The sequence below is a fragment of the Dunckerocampus dactyliophorus genome, chromosome 10, assembly GCF_027744805.1.
Source record: "Dunckerocampus dactyliophorus isolate RoL2022-P2 chromosome 10, RoL_Ddac_1.1, whole genome shotgun sequence".
Classification (NCBI taxonomy): Eukaryota; Metazoa; Chordata; class Actinopteri; order Syngnathiformes; family Syngnathidae; genus Dunckerocampus; species Dunckerocampus dactyliophorus.
Window position 1 is genome coordinate 894,205 of NC_072828.1, and position 22,931 is coordinate 917,135.

Genomic DNA, 22,931 nt, shown 5'->3' on the forward strand with positions numbered 1-22,931 from the left:
TAATATTTACACTTTATTCTTTAATATTTACACTTTATTCTTACACTACGAAAGATGGGACGTAGCATTAGCATGTCACAGATGCTGGAAAGATGGGACATAGCATTAGCATGTCACGGATGCTGGAAAGATGGGATGTAGCATTAGCATGTCACGGATGCTGGAAAGATGGGATGTAGCGTTAGCATGTCACGGATGCTGGAAAGATGGGATGTAGCATTAGCATGTCACGGATGCTGGAAAGATGTGATGTAGCATTAGCATGTCACGGATGCTGGAAAGATGGGATGTAGCGTTAGCATGTCACGGATGCTGAAAGTTGGGATGTAGCATTAGCATGTCACCGATGCTGGAAAGATGGATGTAGCATTAGCATGTCACCGATGCTGGAAAGATGGGATGTAGCATTAGCATGTCAACGATGCTGGAAAAATGGGATGTAGCATTAGCATGTCAACGATGCTGGAAAGATGGGATGTAGCATTAGCATGTCAAGGATGCTGGAAAGATGGGCTGTAGCATTAGCATGTCACGGATGCTGGAAAGATGGGATGTAGCGTTAGCATGTCACCGATGCTGGAACGATGGGATGTAGCGTTAGCATGTCACTGATGCTGGAAAGATGGGATGTAGCGTTAGCATGTCACCGATGCTGGAAAGATGGGATGTAGCATTAGCATGTCACGGAAGCTGAAAAGATGGGATGTAGCGTTAGCATGTCACGGATGCTGGAAAGATGGGATGTAGCGTTAGCATGTCACCGATGCTGGAACGATGGAATGTAGCGTTAGCATGTCACTGATGCTGGAAAGATGGGATGTAGCGTTAGCATGTCACCGATGCTGGAAAGATGGGATGTAGCGTTAGCATGTCACCGATGCTGGAAAGATGGGATGTAGCGTTAGCATGTCACCGATGCTGGAAAGATGGGATGTAGCGTTAGCATGTCACCGATGCTGGAAAGATGGGATGTAGCATTAGCATGTCACCGATGCTGGAACAATGGGATGTAGCGTTAGCATGTCACTGATGCTGGAAAGATGGGATGTAGCGTTAGCATGTTACTGATGCTGGAAAGATGGGATGTAGCATTAGCATGTTTCATTTAGGCTAAAGAGAAAAAGGCTCCACTCCATCAAATGTGCTGCAATGTGAGTTTATTGATGAAAATGATGTTTTCCAGTCATTAAAGTCATCTTGTTCATTTCCTTCTCATGTTGCCTTTTCCATCCTTTTGGACAAGAATGATACTTGTGGTTTCATTCATTGTACAATCATGCATTCATTGTACAATCATGCATTCATTGTACAACCATGCATTCATTGTACAATCATGCATTCATTGTACAACCATGCATTCATTGTACAACCATGCATTCATTGTACAACCATGCATTCATTGTACAACCATGCATTCATTGTACAATCATGCATTCATTGTACAACCATGCATTCATTGTACAACCATGCATTCATTGTACAATCATGCATTCATTGTACAATCATGCATTCATTGTACAACCATGCATTCATTGTACAACCATGCATTCATTGTACAACCATGCATTCATTGTACAACCATGCATTCATTGTACAACCATGCATTCATTGTACAACCATGCATTCATTGTACAATCATGCATTCATTGTACAACCATGCATTCATTGTACAACCATGCATTCATTGTACAATCATGCATTCATGACGTTTAACAACTCGTTCATTTGCACATCACAGCTTTTTATTGGTTTTATTTTTATTTTCCAACCACTTCAACTTTCTTCTGACATTTTCTTCCCGTCTAACAATTTCTTGTGCCCCCCCCAATTTGATGACAATGAATGACACTTTGCTCATATTAAGACCTTCATGGGCCCCGGGGCCGCACATGCGACACCCCCGAGTGTAACAGCAAGGGAGGGGCTGGTCATGTGGGGGGGTGCAAACATCACATCAGGTCAGGTTGATGGAAAGTTGCTTTGTTGGATTATTTCTTTTCTTTTTTTAGCCTTTTCATGTGAACGAGGAAAAGGGGGGGGGGGGGGGGGGGGGTTAGCCCAGTACCACCAACACAATCACGCTGATGGCTGGGGGGGAAGGGGGGGCTGCATGGGGGGGTTAGCCCAGTACCACCAACACAATCACGCTGATGGCCAAGACCAAAGGCAGGCCCAAACCACCAGCCAGCCCCCCCCCACCACTGATGGTTGGGTCGATGGCTTTCAGGCAGCCTTTCAGGTCCTTGTTGGAGGGGCTGCAAGCTGCCTTGATGGCCTCCAGCTTCTTTAATGCATCAGCATCAGCCACGTCCAGCCAGTTGTTGCATCCATTAGAGTCACAGCACTTAGTGTCATCACCATCTGTACAAGGAGACTTGCATTCCATCTTATAGGAGACCTTGTCTGTAGAGGTCATACAAGGACACGGGGTGAGTGGTGGTCGTGTTCACAAAGACATGAATGAGGAAGGTGATGTGATCATGTCTATGTGCTGTACGTCTATGATGTATGTATGATATGTAGTGTATGTGCTCTAGGTGTTGTATTCTATGTAGATCATGGCTGACACCTGCAACACCTTTCAGCTTGCTTACTCTGCTCTTTAGTGACGGAGCACTGATCTCCTGCTGGACATGGGTTGAGGGTGGAGGAACATTTAGTAGTCCAGTCCCAGCTGGTGAAGTAGTCTGCTCCAAGTTCACATTGATAGCACTTGATAGCTGAGAATAAAAGGCAGGATGAACACATGAGGTGAGCATGAACACATGAGTGGTGTCAACAAGCCATGACATAACAGGTCCAAGTCATGTTCGAGTCAGCACATAGAAAGCAGCAGCAGTCTGCGTTGAGGAGCTGTTAGCCTAGCATGCTACAATAGGACCACTTTTACGACCTTTCTACTGCCTGAATGAAATGATGTCATCACATCAACTTAGCACTTTTCCCTAAAAGCACAACTCCATGTCAGCTTTTAAAGGTCAACATTTGACCTTCAAGCTGCTAAGATGAAGGTGTCATCAGACTGTCTTCATCTTCATCTTCATCACTGATGCTTACATTGCATTCTTATTGTTTGCTTGCCTTCTTAGGCCTTTTCAAAGACCCACACGCAGCCCCCCCACCACTGGTCTGCTCTTACTCTTGGTCTTGATGGCATCCAGGCACTTTGTGAGAGTCTTGGCACATTCTGTGCTGACAGTAGTACGATGGTTTGCACCATCATCAGCCACGTCCAGCCAGTTGTTGCATCCATCAGAGTTACAGCACTTAGTGTCAGCACCATCTGTACAAGGAGCCTTGCATCCCATCTTATAGGAGACCTGGTCTGTAGAGGTCATACAAGGACACGGGGTGAGTGGTGGTCGTGTCCACAAAGACATGAATGAGGAAGGTGATGTGATCATGTCTATGTGCTGTACGTCTATGATGTATGTATGATATGTAGTGTATATGCTCTAGGTGTTGTATTCTATGTAGATCATGGCTGACACCTGCAACACCTTTCAGCTTGCTTACTCTGATCTTTGGTGATGAAGCACTGCTCTCCTGCATTACATGGGGTGAGTTTACATTTAGTAGTCCAGTCCCAGCTGCTGAAGTAGTCTGCTCCAAGGTCACATTGATAGCACTTGAGAGCTGAGAATAAAAGGCAGGATGAACACATGAGGTGAGCATGAACACATGAGTGGTGCCAACAAGCCATGACATAACAGGTCCAAGTCATGTTCTAGTCAGCAGTTAGAAGTAGAACTGTGGAAGTGAAACCTTGCAAACAGCCCCCCCACACCACTGGTCTTACTCTTGCTGGAGGAGATGGCTTCCACGCAGCCTTTCAGGTCCTTCTGGCTGATGCTGCAACCTGCCTTGATGACCTCCAGCTTCTTCCATGCTGGTGCATCAGCCACATCCAGCCACTTGTTGCATCCATCAGTGTTACAGCACTTAGTGTTAGCATCACCTTTACAATCAGCCTTGCATTCCATCTTATAGGAGACCTTGCCTGAACCTGTAGAGGTCATACAAGGACACGGGGTGAGTGGTGGTCGTGTTCACAAAGACATGAATGAGGAAGGTGATGTGATCATGTCTATGTGCTGTACGTCTATGATGTATGTATGATATGTAGTGTATGTGCTCTAGGTGTTGTATTCTATGTAGATCATGGCTGACACCTGCAACACCTTTCAGCTTGCTTACTCTGATCTTTCTCTTGGGTGACGGAGCACTGATCTCCTGCTGGACATGGGTTGAGGTTGGAGGAACATGGAGTCCAGTCCCAGCTGCTGAAGTAGTCTACTTCAAGTTTACATTGATAGCAGTTGATAGCTGAGCCTAAAAGGCAGGATGAACACATGATAATATAACATGTTTATGTTGTTATATAGTTCATAATAATAATAATATAACATGTTTATGTTGTTATATAGTTAATAATAATAATAATATAACATGTTTATGTTGTTATATAGTTAATAATAATAATAATAGAACATGTTTATGTTGTTATATCGTTAATAATAATAATAATAATAATATAACATGTTTATGTTGTTATATAGTTAATAATAATAATAATAGAACATGTTTATGTTGTTATATAGTTAATAATAATAATAATAGAACATGTTTATGTTGTTATATAGTTAATAATAATAATATAACATGTTTATGTTGTTATATAGTTAATAATAATAATAATATAACATTTTTATGTTGTTATATAGTTAATAATAATAATAGAACATGTTTATGTTGTTATATAGTTAATAATAATAATAATAGAACATGTTTATGTTGTTATATAGTTAATAATAATAATAATAGAACATGTTTATGTTGTTATATAGTTAATAATAATAATATAGCATGTTTATGTTGTTATATAGTTAATAATAATAATAATATAACATGTTTATGTTGTTATATAGTTAATAATAATAATAATATAACATGTTTATGTTGTTATATAGTTAATAATAATAATAATATAACATGTTTATGTTGTTATATAGTTAATAATAATAATAATATAGCATGTTTATGTTGTTATATAGGTAATAATAATAATAGAACATGTTTATGTTGTTATATAGTTAATAATAATAATAATAGAACATGTTTATGTTGTTATATAGTTAATAATAATAATAAAGCATGTTTATGTTGTTATATAGTTAATAATAATAATAATAATATAGCATGTTTATGTTATATAGTTAATAATAATAATAATATTACATGTTTATGTTGTTATATAGTTAATAATAATAATAATATAACATGTTTATGTTGTTATATAGTTAATAATAATAATAATATAACATGTTTATGTTGTTATATAGTTAATAATAATAATAATAAAACATGTTTATGTTGTTATATAGTTAATAATAATAATAATATAACATGTTTATGTTGTTATATAGTTAATAATAATAATAATATAACATGTTTATGTTGTTATATAGTTAATAATAATAATAATATAACATGTTTATGTTGTTATATAGTTAATAATAATAATAATATAGCATGTTTATGTTGTTATATAGTTAATAATAATAATAATAATAATATAGCATGTTTATGTTGTTATATAGTTAATAATAATAATAATATAACATGTTTATGTTGTTATATAGTTAATAATAATAATAATATAACATGTTTATGTTGTTATATAGTTAATAATAATATAGCATGTTTATGTTGTTATATAGTTAATAATAATAATAATAGAACATGTTTATGTTGTTATATAGTTAATAATAATAATAATATAACATGTTTATGTTGTTATATAGTTAATAATAATAATAATATAGCATGTTTATGTTGTTATATAGTTAATAATAATAATAATATAACATGTTTATGTTATATCGTTAATAATAATAATAATAATAATATAACATGTTTATGTTGTTATATCGTTAATAATAATAATAATAATAATATAACATGTTTATGTTGTTATATAGTTAATAATAATAATATAACATGTTTATGTTGTTATATAGTTAATAATAATAATAATAATAATAATATAACATGTTTATGTTGTTATATAGTTAATAATAATAATAATATAACATGTTTATGTTGTTATATAGTTAATAATAATAATAATATAGCATGTTTATGTTGTTATATAGTTAATAATAATAATAATATGACATGTTTATGTTGTTATATAGTTAATAATAATAATAATATAACATGTTTATGTTGTTATATCGTTAATAATAATAATAATAATAATATAACATGTTTATGTTGTTAAATAGTTAATAATAATAATATAACATGTTTATGTTGTTATATAGTTAATAATAATAATAATATAACATGTTTATGTTGTTATATAGTTAATAATAATAATATAACATGTTTATGTTGTTATATAGTTAATAATAATAATATAGCATGTTTATGTTGTTATATAGTTAATAATAATAATAATATAACATGTTTATGTTGTTATATAGTTAATAATAATAATAATATAACATGTTTATGTTGTTATATAGTTAATAATAATAATATAGCATGTTTATGTTGTTATATAGTTAATAATAATAATAATAATAATAATAATAATATAACATGTTTATGTTGTTATATAGTTAATAATAATAATAATAATAATAATATAACATGTTTATGTTGTTATATAGTTAATAATAATAATAATATAGCATGTTTATGTTATATAGTTAATAATAATAATAATAATATAACATGTTTATGTTGTTATATAGTTAATAATAATAATAATATAACATGTTTATGTTGTTATATAGTTAATAATAATAATAATCTAACATGTTTATGTTGTTATATAGTTAATAATAATAATAATAATAATAATAATCTAACATGTTTATGTTGTTATATAGTTAATAATAATAATAATAATAATAATATAACATGTTTATGTTGTTATATAGTTAATAATAACAATAATATAACATGTTTATGTTGTTATATAGTTAATAATAATAATAATATAACATGTTTATGTTGTTATATAGTTAATAATAATAATAATATAGCATGTTTATGTTGTTATATAGTTAATAATAATAATAATATAGCATGTTTATGTTGTTATATAGTTAATAATAATAATAATAATAATAATATAACATGTTTATGTTGTTATATAGTTAATAATAATAATAAAATAACATGTTTATGTTGTTATATAGTTAATAATAATAATAATATAACATGTTTATGTTGTTATATCGTTAATAATAATAATAATAATAATATAACATGTTTATGTTGTTAAATAGTTAATAATAATAATATAACATGTTTATGTTATTATATAGTTAATAATAATAATAATATAACATGTTTATGTTGTTATATAGTTAATAATAATAATATAACATGTTTATGTTGTTATATAGTTAATAATAATAATATAGCATGTTTATGTTGTTATATAGTTAATAATAATAATAATATAACATGTTTATGTTGTTATATAGTTAATAATAATAATAATATAACATGTTTATGTTGTTATATAGTTAATAATAATAATATAGCATGTTTATGTTGTTATATAGTTAATAATAATAATAATAATAATAATAATAATATAACATGTTTATGTTGTTATATAGTTAATAATAATAATAATAATAATAATATAACATGTTTATGTTGTTATATAGTTAATAATAATAATAATATAGCATGTTTATGTTATATAGTTAATAATAATAATAATAATATAACATGTTTATGTTGTTATATAGTTAATAATAATAATAATATAACATGTTTATGTTGTTATATAGTTAATAATAATAATATAGCATGTTTATGTTGTTATATAGTTAATAATAACAATAATAATAATAATAATATAACATGTTTATGTTGTTATATAGTTAATAATAATAATAATAATAATAATATAACATGTTTATGTTGTTATATAGTTAATAATAATAATAATATAGCATGTTTATGTTATATAGTTAATAATAATAATAATAATATAACATGTTTATGTTGTTATATAGTTAATAATAATAATAATAGAACATGTTTATGTTGTTATATAGTTAATAATAATAATAATCTAACATGTTTATGTTGTTATATAGTTAATAATAATAATAATAATAATAATAATCTAACATGTTTATGTTGTTATATAGTTAATAATAATAATAATAATAATAATATAACATGTTTATGTTGTTATATAGTTAATAATAACAATAATATAACATGTTTATGTTGTTATATAGTTAATAATAATAATAATATAACATGTTTATGTTGTTATATAGTTAATAATAATAATAATATAACATGTTTATGTTGTTATATAGTTAATAATAATAATAATAATAATAATATAACATGTTTATGTTGTTATATAGTTAATAATAATAATAATAATAATATAACATGTTTATGTTGTTATATCGTTAATAATAATAATAATAATATAACATGTTTATGTTGTTAAATAGTTAATAATAATAATAATATAGCATGTTTATGTTGTTATATAGTTAATAATAATAATAATAATAATATAACATGTTTATGTTGTTATATAGTTAATAATAATAATAATAATAATATAACATGTTTATGTTGTTATATAGTTAATAATAATAATAATATAACATGTTTATGTTGTTATATAGTTAATAATAATAATAATATAACATGTTTATGTTGTTATATAGTTAATAATAATAATAATAATAATATAACATGTTTATGTTGTTATATAGTTAATAATAATAATAATAATAATATAACATGTTTATGTTGTTATATAGTTAATAATAATAATAATATAACATGTTTATGTTGTTATATAGTTAATAATAATAATAATAATAATATAGCATGTTTATGTTGTTATATAGTTAATAATAATAATAATAATAATATAACATGTTTATGTTGTTATATAGTTAATAATAATAATAATAATAATATAACATGTTTATGTTGTTATATAGTTAATAATAATAATAATATAGCATGTTTATGTTGTTATATAGTTAATAATAATAATAATATTACATGTTTATGTTGTTATATAGTTAATAATAATAATAATATAACATGTTTATGTTGTTATATAGTTAATAATAATATAACATGTTTATGTTGTTATATAGTTAATAATAATAATATAACATGTTTATGTTGTTATATAGTTAATAATAATAATAATATAGCATGTTTATGTTGTTATATAGTTAATAATAATAATAATATAACATGTTTATGTTGTTATATAGTTAATAATAATAATAATATAGCATGTTTATGTTATATAGTTAATAATAATAATAATAATAATATAACATGTTTATGTTGTTATATAGTTAATAATAATAATAATATAGCATGTTTATGTTATATAGTTAATAATAATAATAATAATATAACATGTTTATGTTGTTATATAGTTAATAATAATAATAATAATAATAATATAACATGTTTATGTTGTTATATAGTTAATAATAATAATAATATAACATGTTTATGTTGTTATATAGTTAATAATAATAATAATAATAATAATATAACATGTTTATGTTGTTATATAGTTAATAATAATAATAATAATAATATAACATTTTTATGTTGTTATATAGTTAATAATAATAATAATAATAATATAACATGTTTATGTTGTTATATAGTTAATAATAATAATAATATAGCATGTTTATGTTGTTATATAGTTAATAATAATAATAATATAACATGTTTATGTTGTTATATAGTTAATAATAATAATAATATAGCATGTTTATGTTATATAGTTAATAATAATAATAATAATATAACATGTTTATGTTGTTATATAGTTAATAATAATAATAATATAACATGTTTATGTTGTTATATAGTTAATAATAATAATAATATAGCATTTTTATGTTGTTATATAGTTAATAATAATAATATAACATGTTTATGTTGTTATATAGTTAATAATAATAATATTACATGTTTATGTTGTTATATAGTTAATAATAATAATAATATAACATGTTTATGTTGTTATATAGTTAATAATAATAATAATATAGCATGTTTATGTTGTTATATAGTTAATAATAATAATAATAGAACATGTTTATGTTGTTATATAGTTAATAATAATAATATAACATGTTTATGTTGTTATATAGTTAATAATAATAATAATATAACATTTTTATGTTGTTATATAGTTAATAATAATAATAGAACATGTTTATGTTGTTATATAGTTAATAATAATAATAATATAACATGTTTATGTTGTTATATAGTTAATAATAATAATAATAATAATATAACATGTTTATGTTGTTATATCGTTAATAATAATAATAATAATAATATAACATGTTTATGTTGTTATATCGTTAATAATAATAATAATATAACATGTTTATGTTGTTATATAGTTAATAATAATAATAATAATAATATAACATGTTTATGTTGTTATATAGTTAATAATAATAATAATATAGCATGTTTATGTTGTTATATAGTTAATAATAATAATAATATAACATGTTTATGTTGTTATATAGTTAATAATAATAATAATATAGCATGTTTATGTTGTTATATAGTTAATAATAATAATAATAGAACATGTTTATGTTGTTATATAGTTAATAATAATAATATAACATGTTTATGTTGTTATATAGTTAATAATAATAATAATATAACATTTTTATGTTGTTATATAGTTAATAATAATAATAGAACATGTTTATGTTGTTATATAGTTAATAATAATAATAATAATAATAATATAACATGTTTATGTTGTTATATCGTTAATAATAATAATAATAATAACATAACATGTTTATGTTGTTATATCGTTAATAATAATAATAATATAACATGTTTATGTTGTTATATAGTTAATAATAATAATAATAATAATATAACATGTTTATGTTGTTATATAGTTAATAATAATAATAATATAGCATGTTTATGTTGTTATATAGTTAATAATAATAATAATATTACATGTTTATGTTGTTATATAGTTAATAATAATAATAATAATATAACATGTTTATGTTGTTATATAGTTAATAATAATAATAATATAACATGTTTATGTTGTTATATAGTTAATAATAATAATATAACATGTTTATGTTGTTATATAGTTAATAATAATAATAATATTACATGTTTATGTTGTTATATAGTTAATAATAATAATAATATAGTTAATAATATAGTTAATAATAATAATAATAATAGAACATGTTTATGTTGTTATATAGTTAATATAGTTAATAGTTAATATAGTTAATAATAATAATATAGCATGTTTATGTTGTTATATAGTTAATAATAATAATAATAATATAACATGTTTATGTTGTTATATAGTTAATAATAATAATAATAATAATAATAATAATAATAATATAACATGTTTATGTTGTTATATAGTTATATAGTTAATAATAATAATAATATAGCATGTTTATGTTGTTATATAGTTAATAATAATAATAATATAACATGTTTATGTTGTTATATAGTTAATAATAATAATAATATAGCATGTTTATGTTGTTATATAGTTAATAATAATAATAATATAGCATGTTTATGTTGTTATATAGTTAATAATAATAATAATATAGCATGTTTATGTTGTTATATAGTTAATAATAATAATATAACATGTTTATGTTGTTATATAGTTAATAATAATAATATAGCATGTTTATGTTGTTATATAGTTAATAATAATAATATAACATGTTTATGTTGTTATATAGTTAATAATAATAATAATATAGCATGTTTATGTTATATAGTTTATGTTGTTATATCGTTAATAATAATAATAATAATAATATAACATGTTTATGTTGTTAAATAGTTAATAATAATAATAATATAACATGTTTATGTTGTTATATAGTTAATAATAATAATAATAATAATATAACATGTTTATGTTGTTATATAGTTAATAATAATTATAATATAGCATGTTTATGTTGTTATATAGTTAATAATAATAATAATAATAATATAGCATGTTTATGTTGTTATATAGTTAATAATAATAATAATAATAATATAACATGTTTATGTTGTTATATCGTTAATAATATAGCATGTTTATGTTGTTATATAGTTAATAATAATAATAATATAACATGTTTATGTTGTTATATAGTTAATAATAATAATAATATAGCATGTTTATGTTGTTTTATAGTTAATAATAATAATAATATAACATGTTTATGTTGTTATATAGTTAATAATAATAATAATATAACATGTTTATGTTGTTATATAGTTAATAATAATAATATAACATGTTTATGTTGTTATATAGTTAATAATAATAATAATATAGCATGTTTATGTTGTTATATAGTTAATAATAATAATAATATAACATGTTTATGTTGTTATATAGTTAATAATAATAATAATATAGCATGTTTATGTTATATAGTTAATAATAATAATAATAATATAACATGTTTATGTTGTTATATAGTTAATAATAATAATAATATAACATGTTTATGTTGTTATATAGTTAATAATAATAATAATATAGCATGTTTATGTTGTTATATAGTTAATAATAATAATATAACATGTTTATGTTGTTATATAGTTAATAATAATAATAATATTACATGTTTATGTTGTTATATAGTTAATAATAATAATAATATAACATGTTTATGTTGTTATATAGTTAATAATAATAATAATATAGCATGTTTATGTTGTTATATAGTTAATAATAATAATAATAGAACATGTTTATGTTGTTATATAGTTCATAATAATAATAATATAACATGTTTATGTTGTTATATAGTTCATAATAATAATAGAACATGTTTATGTTGTTATATAGTTAATAATAATAATAATATAGCATGTTTATGTTGTTATATAGTTAATAATAATAATAATATAACATTTTTATGTTGTTATATAGTTAATAATAATAATAATATAACATGTTTATGTTGTTATATAGTTAATAATAATAATATAACATGTTTATGTTGTTATATAGTTAATAATAATAATAATATAACATGTTTATGTTGTTATATAGTTCATAATAATATAACATGTTTATGTTGTTATATAGTTAATAATAATAATAATAGAACATGTTTATGTTGTTATATAGTTAATAATAATAATATAACATGTTTATGTTGTTATATAGTTAATAATAATAATAATATAACATTTTTATGTTATATAGTTAATAATAATAATAGAACATGTTTATGTTGTTATATAGTTAATAATAATAATAATATAACATGTTTATGTTGTTATATAGTTAATAATAATAATAATAATAATAATATAACATGTTTATGTTGTTATATAGTTAATAATAATAATAATATAACATGTTTATGTTGTTATATAGTTAATAATAATAATAATAATAATATAACATGTTTATGTTGTTATATCGTTAATAATAATAATAATAATAATATAACATGTTTATGTTGTTAAATAGTTAATAATAATAATATAACATGTTTATATTGTTATATAGTTAATAATAATAATAATATAGCATGTTTATGTTGTTATATAGTTAATAATAATAATAATATAACATGTTTATGTTGTTATATAGTTAATAATAATAATAATATAGCATGTTTATGTTGTTATATAGTTAATAATAATAATAATATAACATGTTTATGTTGTTATATAGTTAATAATAATAATATAACATGTTTATGTTGTTATATAGTTAATAATAATAATAATATAGCATGTTTATGTTGTTATATAGTTAATAATAATAATAATATAACATGTTTATGTTGTTATATAGTTAATAATAATAATAATATAGCATGTTTATGTTATATAGTTAATAATAATAATAATAATATAACATGTTTATGTTGTTATATAGTTAATAATAATAATAATATAACATGTTTATGTTGTTATATAGTTAATAATAATAATAATATAGCATGTTTATGTTGTTATATAGTTAATAATAATAATATAACATGTTTATGTTGTTATATAGTTAATAATAATAATAATATTACATGTTTATGTTGTTATATAGTTAATAATAATAATAATATAACATGTTTATGTTGTTATATAGTTAATAATAATAATAATATAGCATGTTTATGTTGTTATATAGTTAATAATAATAATAATAGAACATGTTTATGTTGTTATATAGTTAATAATAATAATAATAGAACATGTTTATGTTGTTATATAGTTAATAATAATAATATAGCATGTTTATGTTGTTATATAGTTAATAATAATAATAATATTACATGTTTATGTTGTTATATAGTTAATAATAATAATAATATAACATGTTTATGTTGTTATATAGTTAATAATAATAATAATATAGCATGTTTATGTTGTTATATAGTTAATAATAATAATAATAATAATATAACATGTTTATGTTGTTATATAGTTAATAATAATAATAATATAACATGTTTATGTTGTTATATAGTTAATAATAATAATAATAGAACATGTTTATGTTGTTATATAGTTAATAATAATAATAATATAACATTTTTATGTTGTTATATAGTTCATAATAATAATATAACATGTTTATGTTGTTATATAGTTAATAATAATAATAATATAGCATGTTTATGTTGTTATATAGTTAATAATAATAATAATATAGCATGTTTATGTTGTTATATAGTTAATAATAATAATAATATAACATTTTTATGTTGTTATATAGTTAATAATAATAATAATATAACATGTTTATGTTGTTATATAGTTAATAATAATAATAATAATATAACATATTTATGTTGTTATATCGTTAATAATAATAATAATAATAATATAACATGTTTATGTTGTTATATAGTTAATAATAATAATAATATAACATGTTTATGTTGTTATATAGTTAATAATAATAATATAACATGTTTATGTTGTTATATAGTTAATAATAATAATAATATAACATGTTTATGTTGTTATATAGTTAATATAGTTAATAGTTAATATAGTTAATAATAATAATATAGCATGTTTATGTTGTTATATAGTTAATAATAATAATAATAATATAACATGTTTATGTTGTTATATAGTTAATAATAATAATAATAATAATAATAATAATAATAATATAACATGTTTATGTTGTTATATAGTTAATAATAATAATAATATAACATGTTTATGTTGTTATATAGTTAATAATAATAATAATATAGCATGTTTATGTTGTTATATAGTTAATAATAATAATAATATAACATGTTTATGTTGTTATATAGTTAATAATAATAATAATATAGCATGTTTATGTTGTTATATAGTTAATAATAATAATAATATAGCATGTTTATGTTGTTATATAGTTAATAATAATAATAATATAGCATGTTTATGTTGTTATATAGTTAATAATAATAATATAACATGTTTATGTTGTTATATAGTTAATAATAATAATAATATAACATGTTTATGTTGTTATATCGTTAATAATAATAATAATAATAATATAACATGTTTATGTTGTTATATAGTTAATAATAATAATATAACATGTTTATGTTGTTATATAGTTAATAATAATAATAATATAGCATGTTTATGTTATATAGTTTATGTTGTTATATCGTTAATAATAATAATAATAATAATATAACATGTTTATGTTGTTAAATAGTTAATAATAATAATAATATAACATGTTTATGTTGTTATATAGTTAATAATAATAATAATATAACATGTTTATGTTGTTATATAGTTAATAATAATTATAATATAGCATGTTTATGTTGTTATATAGTTAATAATAATAATAATAATAATATAGCATGTTTATGTTGTTATATAGTTAATAATAATAATAATAATAATATAACATGTTTATGTTGTTATATCGTTAATAATAATATAGCATGTTTATGTTGTTATATAGTTAATAATAATAATAATATAACATGTTTATGTTGTTATATAGTTAATAATAATAATAATATAGCATGTTTATGTTGTTTTATAGTTAATAATAATAATAATATAACATGTTTATGTTGTTATATAGTTAATAATAATAATAATATAACATGTTTATGTTGTTATATAGTTAATAATAATAATATAACATGTTTATGTTGTTATATAGTTAATAATAATAATAATATAGCATGTTTATGTTGTTATATAGTTAATAATAATAATAATATAACATGTTTATGTTGTTATATAGTTAATAATAATAATAATATAGCATGTTTATGTTATATAGTTAATAATAATAATAATAATATAACATGTTTATGTTGTTATATAGTTAATAATAATAATATAACATGTTTATGTTGTTATATAGTTAATAATAATAATAATATAGCATGTTTATGTTGTTATATAGTTAATAATAATAATATAACATGTTTATGTTGTTATATAGTTAATAATAATAATAATATTACATGTTTATGTTGTTATATAGTTAATAATAATAATAATATAACATGTTTATGTTGTTATATAGTTAATAATAATAATAATATAGCATGTTTATGTTGTTATATAGTTAATAATAATAATAATAGAACATGTTTATGTTGTTATATAGTTCATAATAATAATAATATAACATGTTTATGTTGTTATATAGTTCATAATAATAATAGAACATGTTTATGTTGTTATATAGTTAATAATAATAATAATATAGCATGTTTATGTTGTTATATAGTTAATAATAATAATAATAATAATATAACATGTTTATGTTGTTATATAGTTAATAATAATAATAATAGAACATGTTTATGTTGTTATATAGTTAATAATAATAATAATATAACATTTTTATGTTGTTATATAGTTCATAATAATAATATAACATGTTTATGTTGTTATATAGTTAATAATAATAATAATAGAACATGTTTATGTTGTTATATAGTTAATAATAATAATAATATAACATGTTTATGTTGTTATATAGTTAATAATAATAATAATATAGCATGTTTATGTTGTTATATAGTTAATAATAATAATAATATAACATGTTTATGTTGTTATATCGTTAATAATAATAATAATAATAATATAACATGTTTATGTTGTTATATCGTTAATAATAATAATAATAATAATATAACATGTTTATGTTGTTATATAGTTAATAATAATAATATAACATGTTTATGTTGTTATATAGTTAATAATAATAATAATATAGCATGTTTATGTTGTTATATAGTTAATAATAATAATAATAATAATAATATAACATGTTTATGTTGTTATATAGTTAATAATAATAATATAACATGTTTATGTTGTTATATAGTTAATAATAATAATAATATAGCATGTTTATGTTGTTATATAGTTAATAATAATAATAATAATAATAATATAACATGTTTATGTTGTTATATAGTTAATAATAATAATAAAATAACATGTTTATGTTGTTATATAGTTAATAATAATAATAATATAACATGTTTATGTTGTTATATAGTTAATAATAATAATAATATAGCATGTTTATGTTGTTATATAGTTAATAATAATAATAATATGACATGTTTATGTTGTTATATAGTTAATAATAATAATAATATGACATGTTTATGTTGTTATATAGTTAATAATAATAATAATAATAATATAACATGTTTATGTTGTTAAATAGTTAATAATAATAATATAACATGTTTATGTTGTTATATATTTAATAATAATAATAATATAACATGTTTATGTTGTTATATAGTTAATAATAATAATATAACATGTTTATGTTGTTATATAGTTAATAATAATAATATAGCATGTTTATGTTGTTATATAGTTAATAATAATAATATAACATGTTTATGTTGTTATATAGTTAATAATAATAATAATATAGCATGTTTATGTTGTTATATAGTTAATAATAATAATAATATGACATGTTTATGTTGTTATATAGTTAATAATAATAATAACATAACATGTTTATGTTGTTATATAGTTAATAATAATAATAATATAGCATGTTTATGTTGTTATATAGTTAATAATAATAATAATAATAATAATATAACATGTTTATGTTGTTATATAGTTAATAATAATAATAAAATAACATGTTTATGTTGTTATATAGTTAATAATAATAATAATATAACATGTTTATGTTGTTATATAGTTAATAATAATAATAATAATAATATAACATGTTTATGTTGTTATATAGTTAATAATAATAATATAACATGTTTATGTTGTTATATAGTTAATAATAATAATAATATAGCATGTTTATGTTGTTATATAGTTAATAATAATAATAATATAGCATGTTTATGTTGTTATATAGTTAATAATAATAATAATATAGCATGTTTATGTTGTTATATAGTTAATAATAATAATATAACATGTTTATGTTGTTATATAGTTAATAATAATAATAATATAACATGTTTATGTTGTTATATAGTTAATAATAATAATAATATAACATGTTTATGTTGTTATATACTTAATAATAATAATAATATAGCATGTTTATGTTGTTATATAGTTAATAATAATAATAATATAACATGTTTATGTTGTTATATAGTTAATAATAATAATAATAAAACATGTTTATGTTGTTATATAGTTAATAATAATAATAATATAACATGTTTATGTTGTTATATAGTTAATAATAATAATAATATAGCATGTTTATGTTGTTATATAGTTAATAATAATAATAATAATAATATAGCATGTTTATGTTGTTATATAGTTAATAATAACAATAATATAACATGTTTATGTTGTTATATAGTTAATAATAATAATAATATAGCATGTTTATGTTGTTATATAGTTAATAATAATAATATAACATGTTTATGTTGTTATATAGTTAATAATAATAATAATATAGCATGTTTATGTTGTTATATAGTTAATAATAATAATAATAATAATATAACATTTTTATGTTGTTATATAGTTAATAATAATAATAATAATAATATAACATGTTTATGTTGTTATATAGTTAATAATAATAATAATATAACATGTTTATGTTGTTATATAGTTAATAATAATAATAATATAGCATGTTTATGTTGTTATATAGTTAATAATAATAATAATATAACATGTTTATGTTGTTATATAGTTAATAATAATAATAATATAGCATGTTTATGTTGTTATATAGTTAATAATAATAATATAACATGTTTATGTTGTTATATAGTTAATAATAATAATAATATAGCATGTTTATGTTGTTATATAGTTAATAATAATAATAATAATAATATAACATTTTTATGTTGTTATATAGTTAATAATAATAATAATAATAATATAACATGTTTATGTTGTTATATAGTTAATAATAATAATAATATAACATGTTTATGTTGTTATATAGTTAATAATAATAATAATATAGCATGTTTATGTTGTTATATAGTTAATAATAATAATAATATAACATGTTTATGTTGTTATATAGTTAATAATAATAATAATATAGCATGTTTATGTTATATAGTTAATAATAATAATAATAATATAACATGTTTATGTTGTTATATAGTTAATAATAATAATAATATAACATGTTTATGTTGTTATATAGTTAATAATAATAATAATATAGCATTTTTATGTTGTTATATAGTTAATAATAATAATATAACATGTTTATGTTGTTATATAGTTAATAATAATAATAATATTACATGTTTATGTTGTTATATAGTTAATAATAATAATATAACATGTTTATGTTGTTATATAGTTAATAATAATAATAATATAGCATGTTTATGTTGTTATATAGTTAATAATAATAATAGAACATGTTTATGTTGTTATATAGTTAATAATAATAATAATATAGCATGTTTATGTTGTTATATAGTTAATAATAATAATAATAATAATATAACATGTTTATGTTGTTATATAGTTAATAATAATAATAATATAACATGTTTATGTTGTTATATAGTTAATAATAATAATAATAATAATATAACATGTTTATGTTGTTATATAGTTAATAATAATAATAATAGAACATGTTTATGTTGTTATATAGTTAATAATAATAATAATATAACATTTTTATGTTGTTATATAGTTCATAATAATAATATAACATGTTTATGTTGTTATATAGTTAATAATAATAATAATATAGCATGTTTATGTTGTTATATAGTTAATAATAATAATAATATAACATTTTTATGTTGTTATATAGTTAATAATAATAATAATATAACATGTTTATGTTGTTATATAGTTAATAATAATAATAATAATATAACATGTTTATGTTGTTATATCGTTAATAATAATAATAATAATAATATAACATGTTTATGTTGTTATATAGTTAATAATAATAATAATATAACATGTTTATGTTGTTATATAGTTAATAATAATAATAATATAACATTTATATGTTGTTATATAGTTAATAATAATAATAATAGAACATGTTTATGTTGTTATATAGTTAATAATAATAATATAACATGTTTATGTTGTTATATAGTTAATAATAATAATAATATAACATGTTTATGTTGTTATATAGTTAATAATAATAATAATATAACATGTTTATGTTGTTATATAGTTAATAATAATAATAATAATAATATAACATGTTTATGTTGTTATATAGTTAATAATAATAATAATATAACATGTTTATGTTGTTATATAGTTAATAATAATAATAATAATAGTATAACATGTTTATGTTGTTATATCGTTAATAATAATAATAATAATAATATAACATGTTTATGTTGTTATATAGTTAATAATAATAATAATATAACATGTTTATGTTGTTATATAGTTAATAATAATAATAATAATAATATAACATGTTTATGTTGTTATATCGTTAATAATAATAATAATAATAATATAACATGTTTATGTTGTTATATAGTTAATAATAATAATAATAGAACATGTTTATGTTGTTATATAGTTAATAATAATAATAATATAACATTTTTATGTTGTTATATAGTTCATAATAATAATATAACATGTTTATGTTGTTATATAGTTAATAATAATAATAATATAGCATGTTTATGTTGTTATATAGTTAATAATAATAATAATATAACATTTTTATGTTGTTATATAGTTAATAATAATAATAATATAACATGTTTATGTTGTTATATAGTTAATAATAATAATAATAATATAACATGTTTATGTTGTTATATCGTTAATAATAATAATAATAATAATATAACATGTTTATGTTGTTATATAGTTAATAATAATAATAATATAACATGTTTATGTTGTTATATAGTTAATAATAATAATAATATAACATTTTTATGTTGTTATATAGTTAATAATAATAATAATAATAATATAACATGTTTATGTTGTTATATAGTTAATAATAATAATAATATAACATGTTTATGTTGTTATATAGTTAATAATAATAATAATAATAATATAACATTTTTATGTTGTTATATAGTTAATAATAATAATAATAATAATATAACATGTTTATGTTGTTATATAGTTAATAATAATAATAATATAGCATGTTTATGTTGTTATATAGTTAATAATAATAATAATATAACATGTTTATGTTGTTATATAGTTAATAATAATAATAATATAGCATGTTTATGTTATATAGTTAATAATAATAATAATAATATAACATGTTTATGTTGTTATATAGTTAATAATAATAATAATATAACATGTTTATGTTGTTATATAGTTAATAATAATAATAATATAGCATTTTTATGTTGTTATATAGTTAATAATAATAATATAACATGTTTATGTTGTTATATAGTTAATAATAATAATATAACATGTTTATGTTGTTATATAGTTAATAATAATAATAATATAACATGTTTATGTTGTTATATAGTTAATAATAATAATAATATAACATGTTTATGTTGTTATATAGTTAATAATAATAATAATAGAACATGTTTATGTTGTTATATAGTTAATAATAATAATATAACATGTTTATGTTGTTATATAGTTAATAATAATAATAATATAACATGTTTATGTTGTTATATAGTTAATAATAATAATAGAACATGTTTATGTTGTTATATAGTTAATAATAATAATAATATAACATGTTTATGTTGTTATATAGTTAATAATAATAATAATATAACATGTTTATGTTGTTATATCGTTAATAATAATAATAATATAACATGTTTATGTTGTTATATCGTTAATAATAATAATAATAATAATATAACATGTTTATGTTGTTATATAGTTAATAATAATAATAATATAGCATGTTTATGTTGTTATATAGTTAATAATAATAATAATAGAACATGTTTATGTTGTTATATAGTTAATAATAATAATATAACATGTTTATGTTGTTATATAGTTAATAATAATAATAATATAACATTTTTATGTTGTTATATAGTTAATAATAATAATATAACATGTTTATGTTATTATATAGTTAATAATAATAATAATATAACATGTTTATGTTGTTATATAGTTAATAATAATAATAATAATAATAATATAACATGTTTATGTTGTTATATCGTTAATAATAATAATAATAATAATAATATAACATGTTTATGTTGTTATATCGTTAATAATAATAATAATAATAATATAACATGTTTATGTTGTTATATCGTTAATAATAATAATAATATAACATGTTTATGTTGTTATATAGTTAATAATAATAATAATAATAATATAACATGTTTATGTTGTTGTATAGTTAATAATAATAATAATAT

General features: G+C 18.7%; 1 protein-coding gene across 1 annotated transcript in view; it reads right to left on the reverse strand.

Annotated features, from left to right (window-relative positions):
* Positions 1-1,152: 1,152 nt before the first annotated feature.
* The window catches only part of LOC129189054 (uncharacterized), a 34,296-nt gene continuing 12,517 nt past the window's right edge, over positions 1,153-22,931 (reverse strand). The window contains exons 2-7 of the mRNA XM_054790329.1: positions 4,198-4,332; positions 3,800-4,006; positions 3,517-3,636; positions 3,140-3,325; positions 2,595-2,720; positions 1,153-2,403 (exon numbers count right to left, since the gene is read on the reverse strand). Coding sequence (XP_054646304.1) covers positions 2,120-2,403; positions 2,595-2,720; positions 3,140-3,325; positions 3,517-3,636; positions 3,800-4,006; positions 4,198-4,332 — 1,058 coding nt within the window. The 3' untranslated portion in view covers positions 1,153-2,119. The remainder of the gene's footprint in view (positions 2,404-2,594; positions 2,721-3,139; positions 3,326-3,516; positions 3,637-3,799; positions 4,007-4,197; positions 4,333-22,931) is intronic.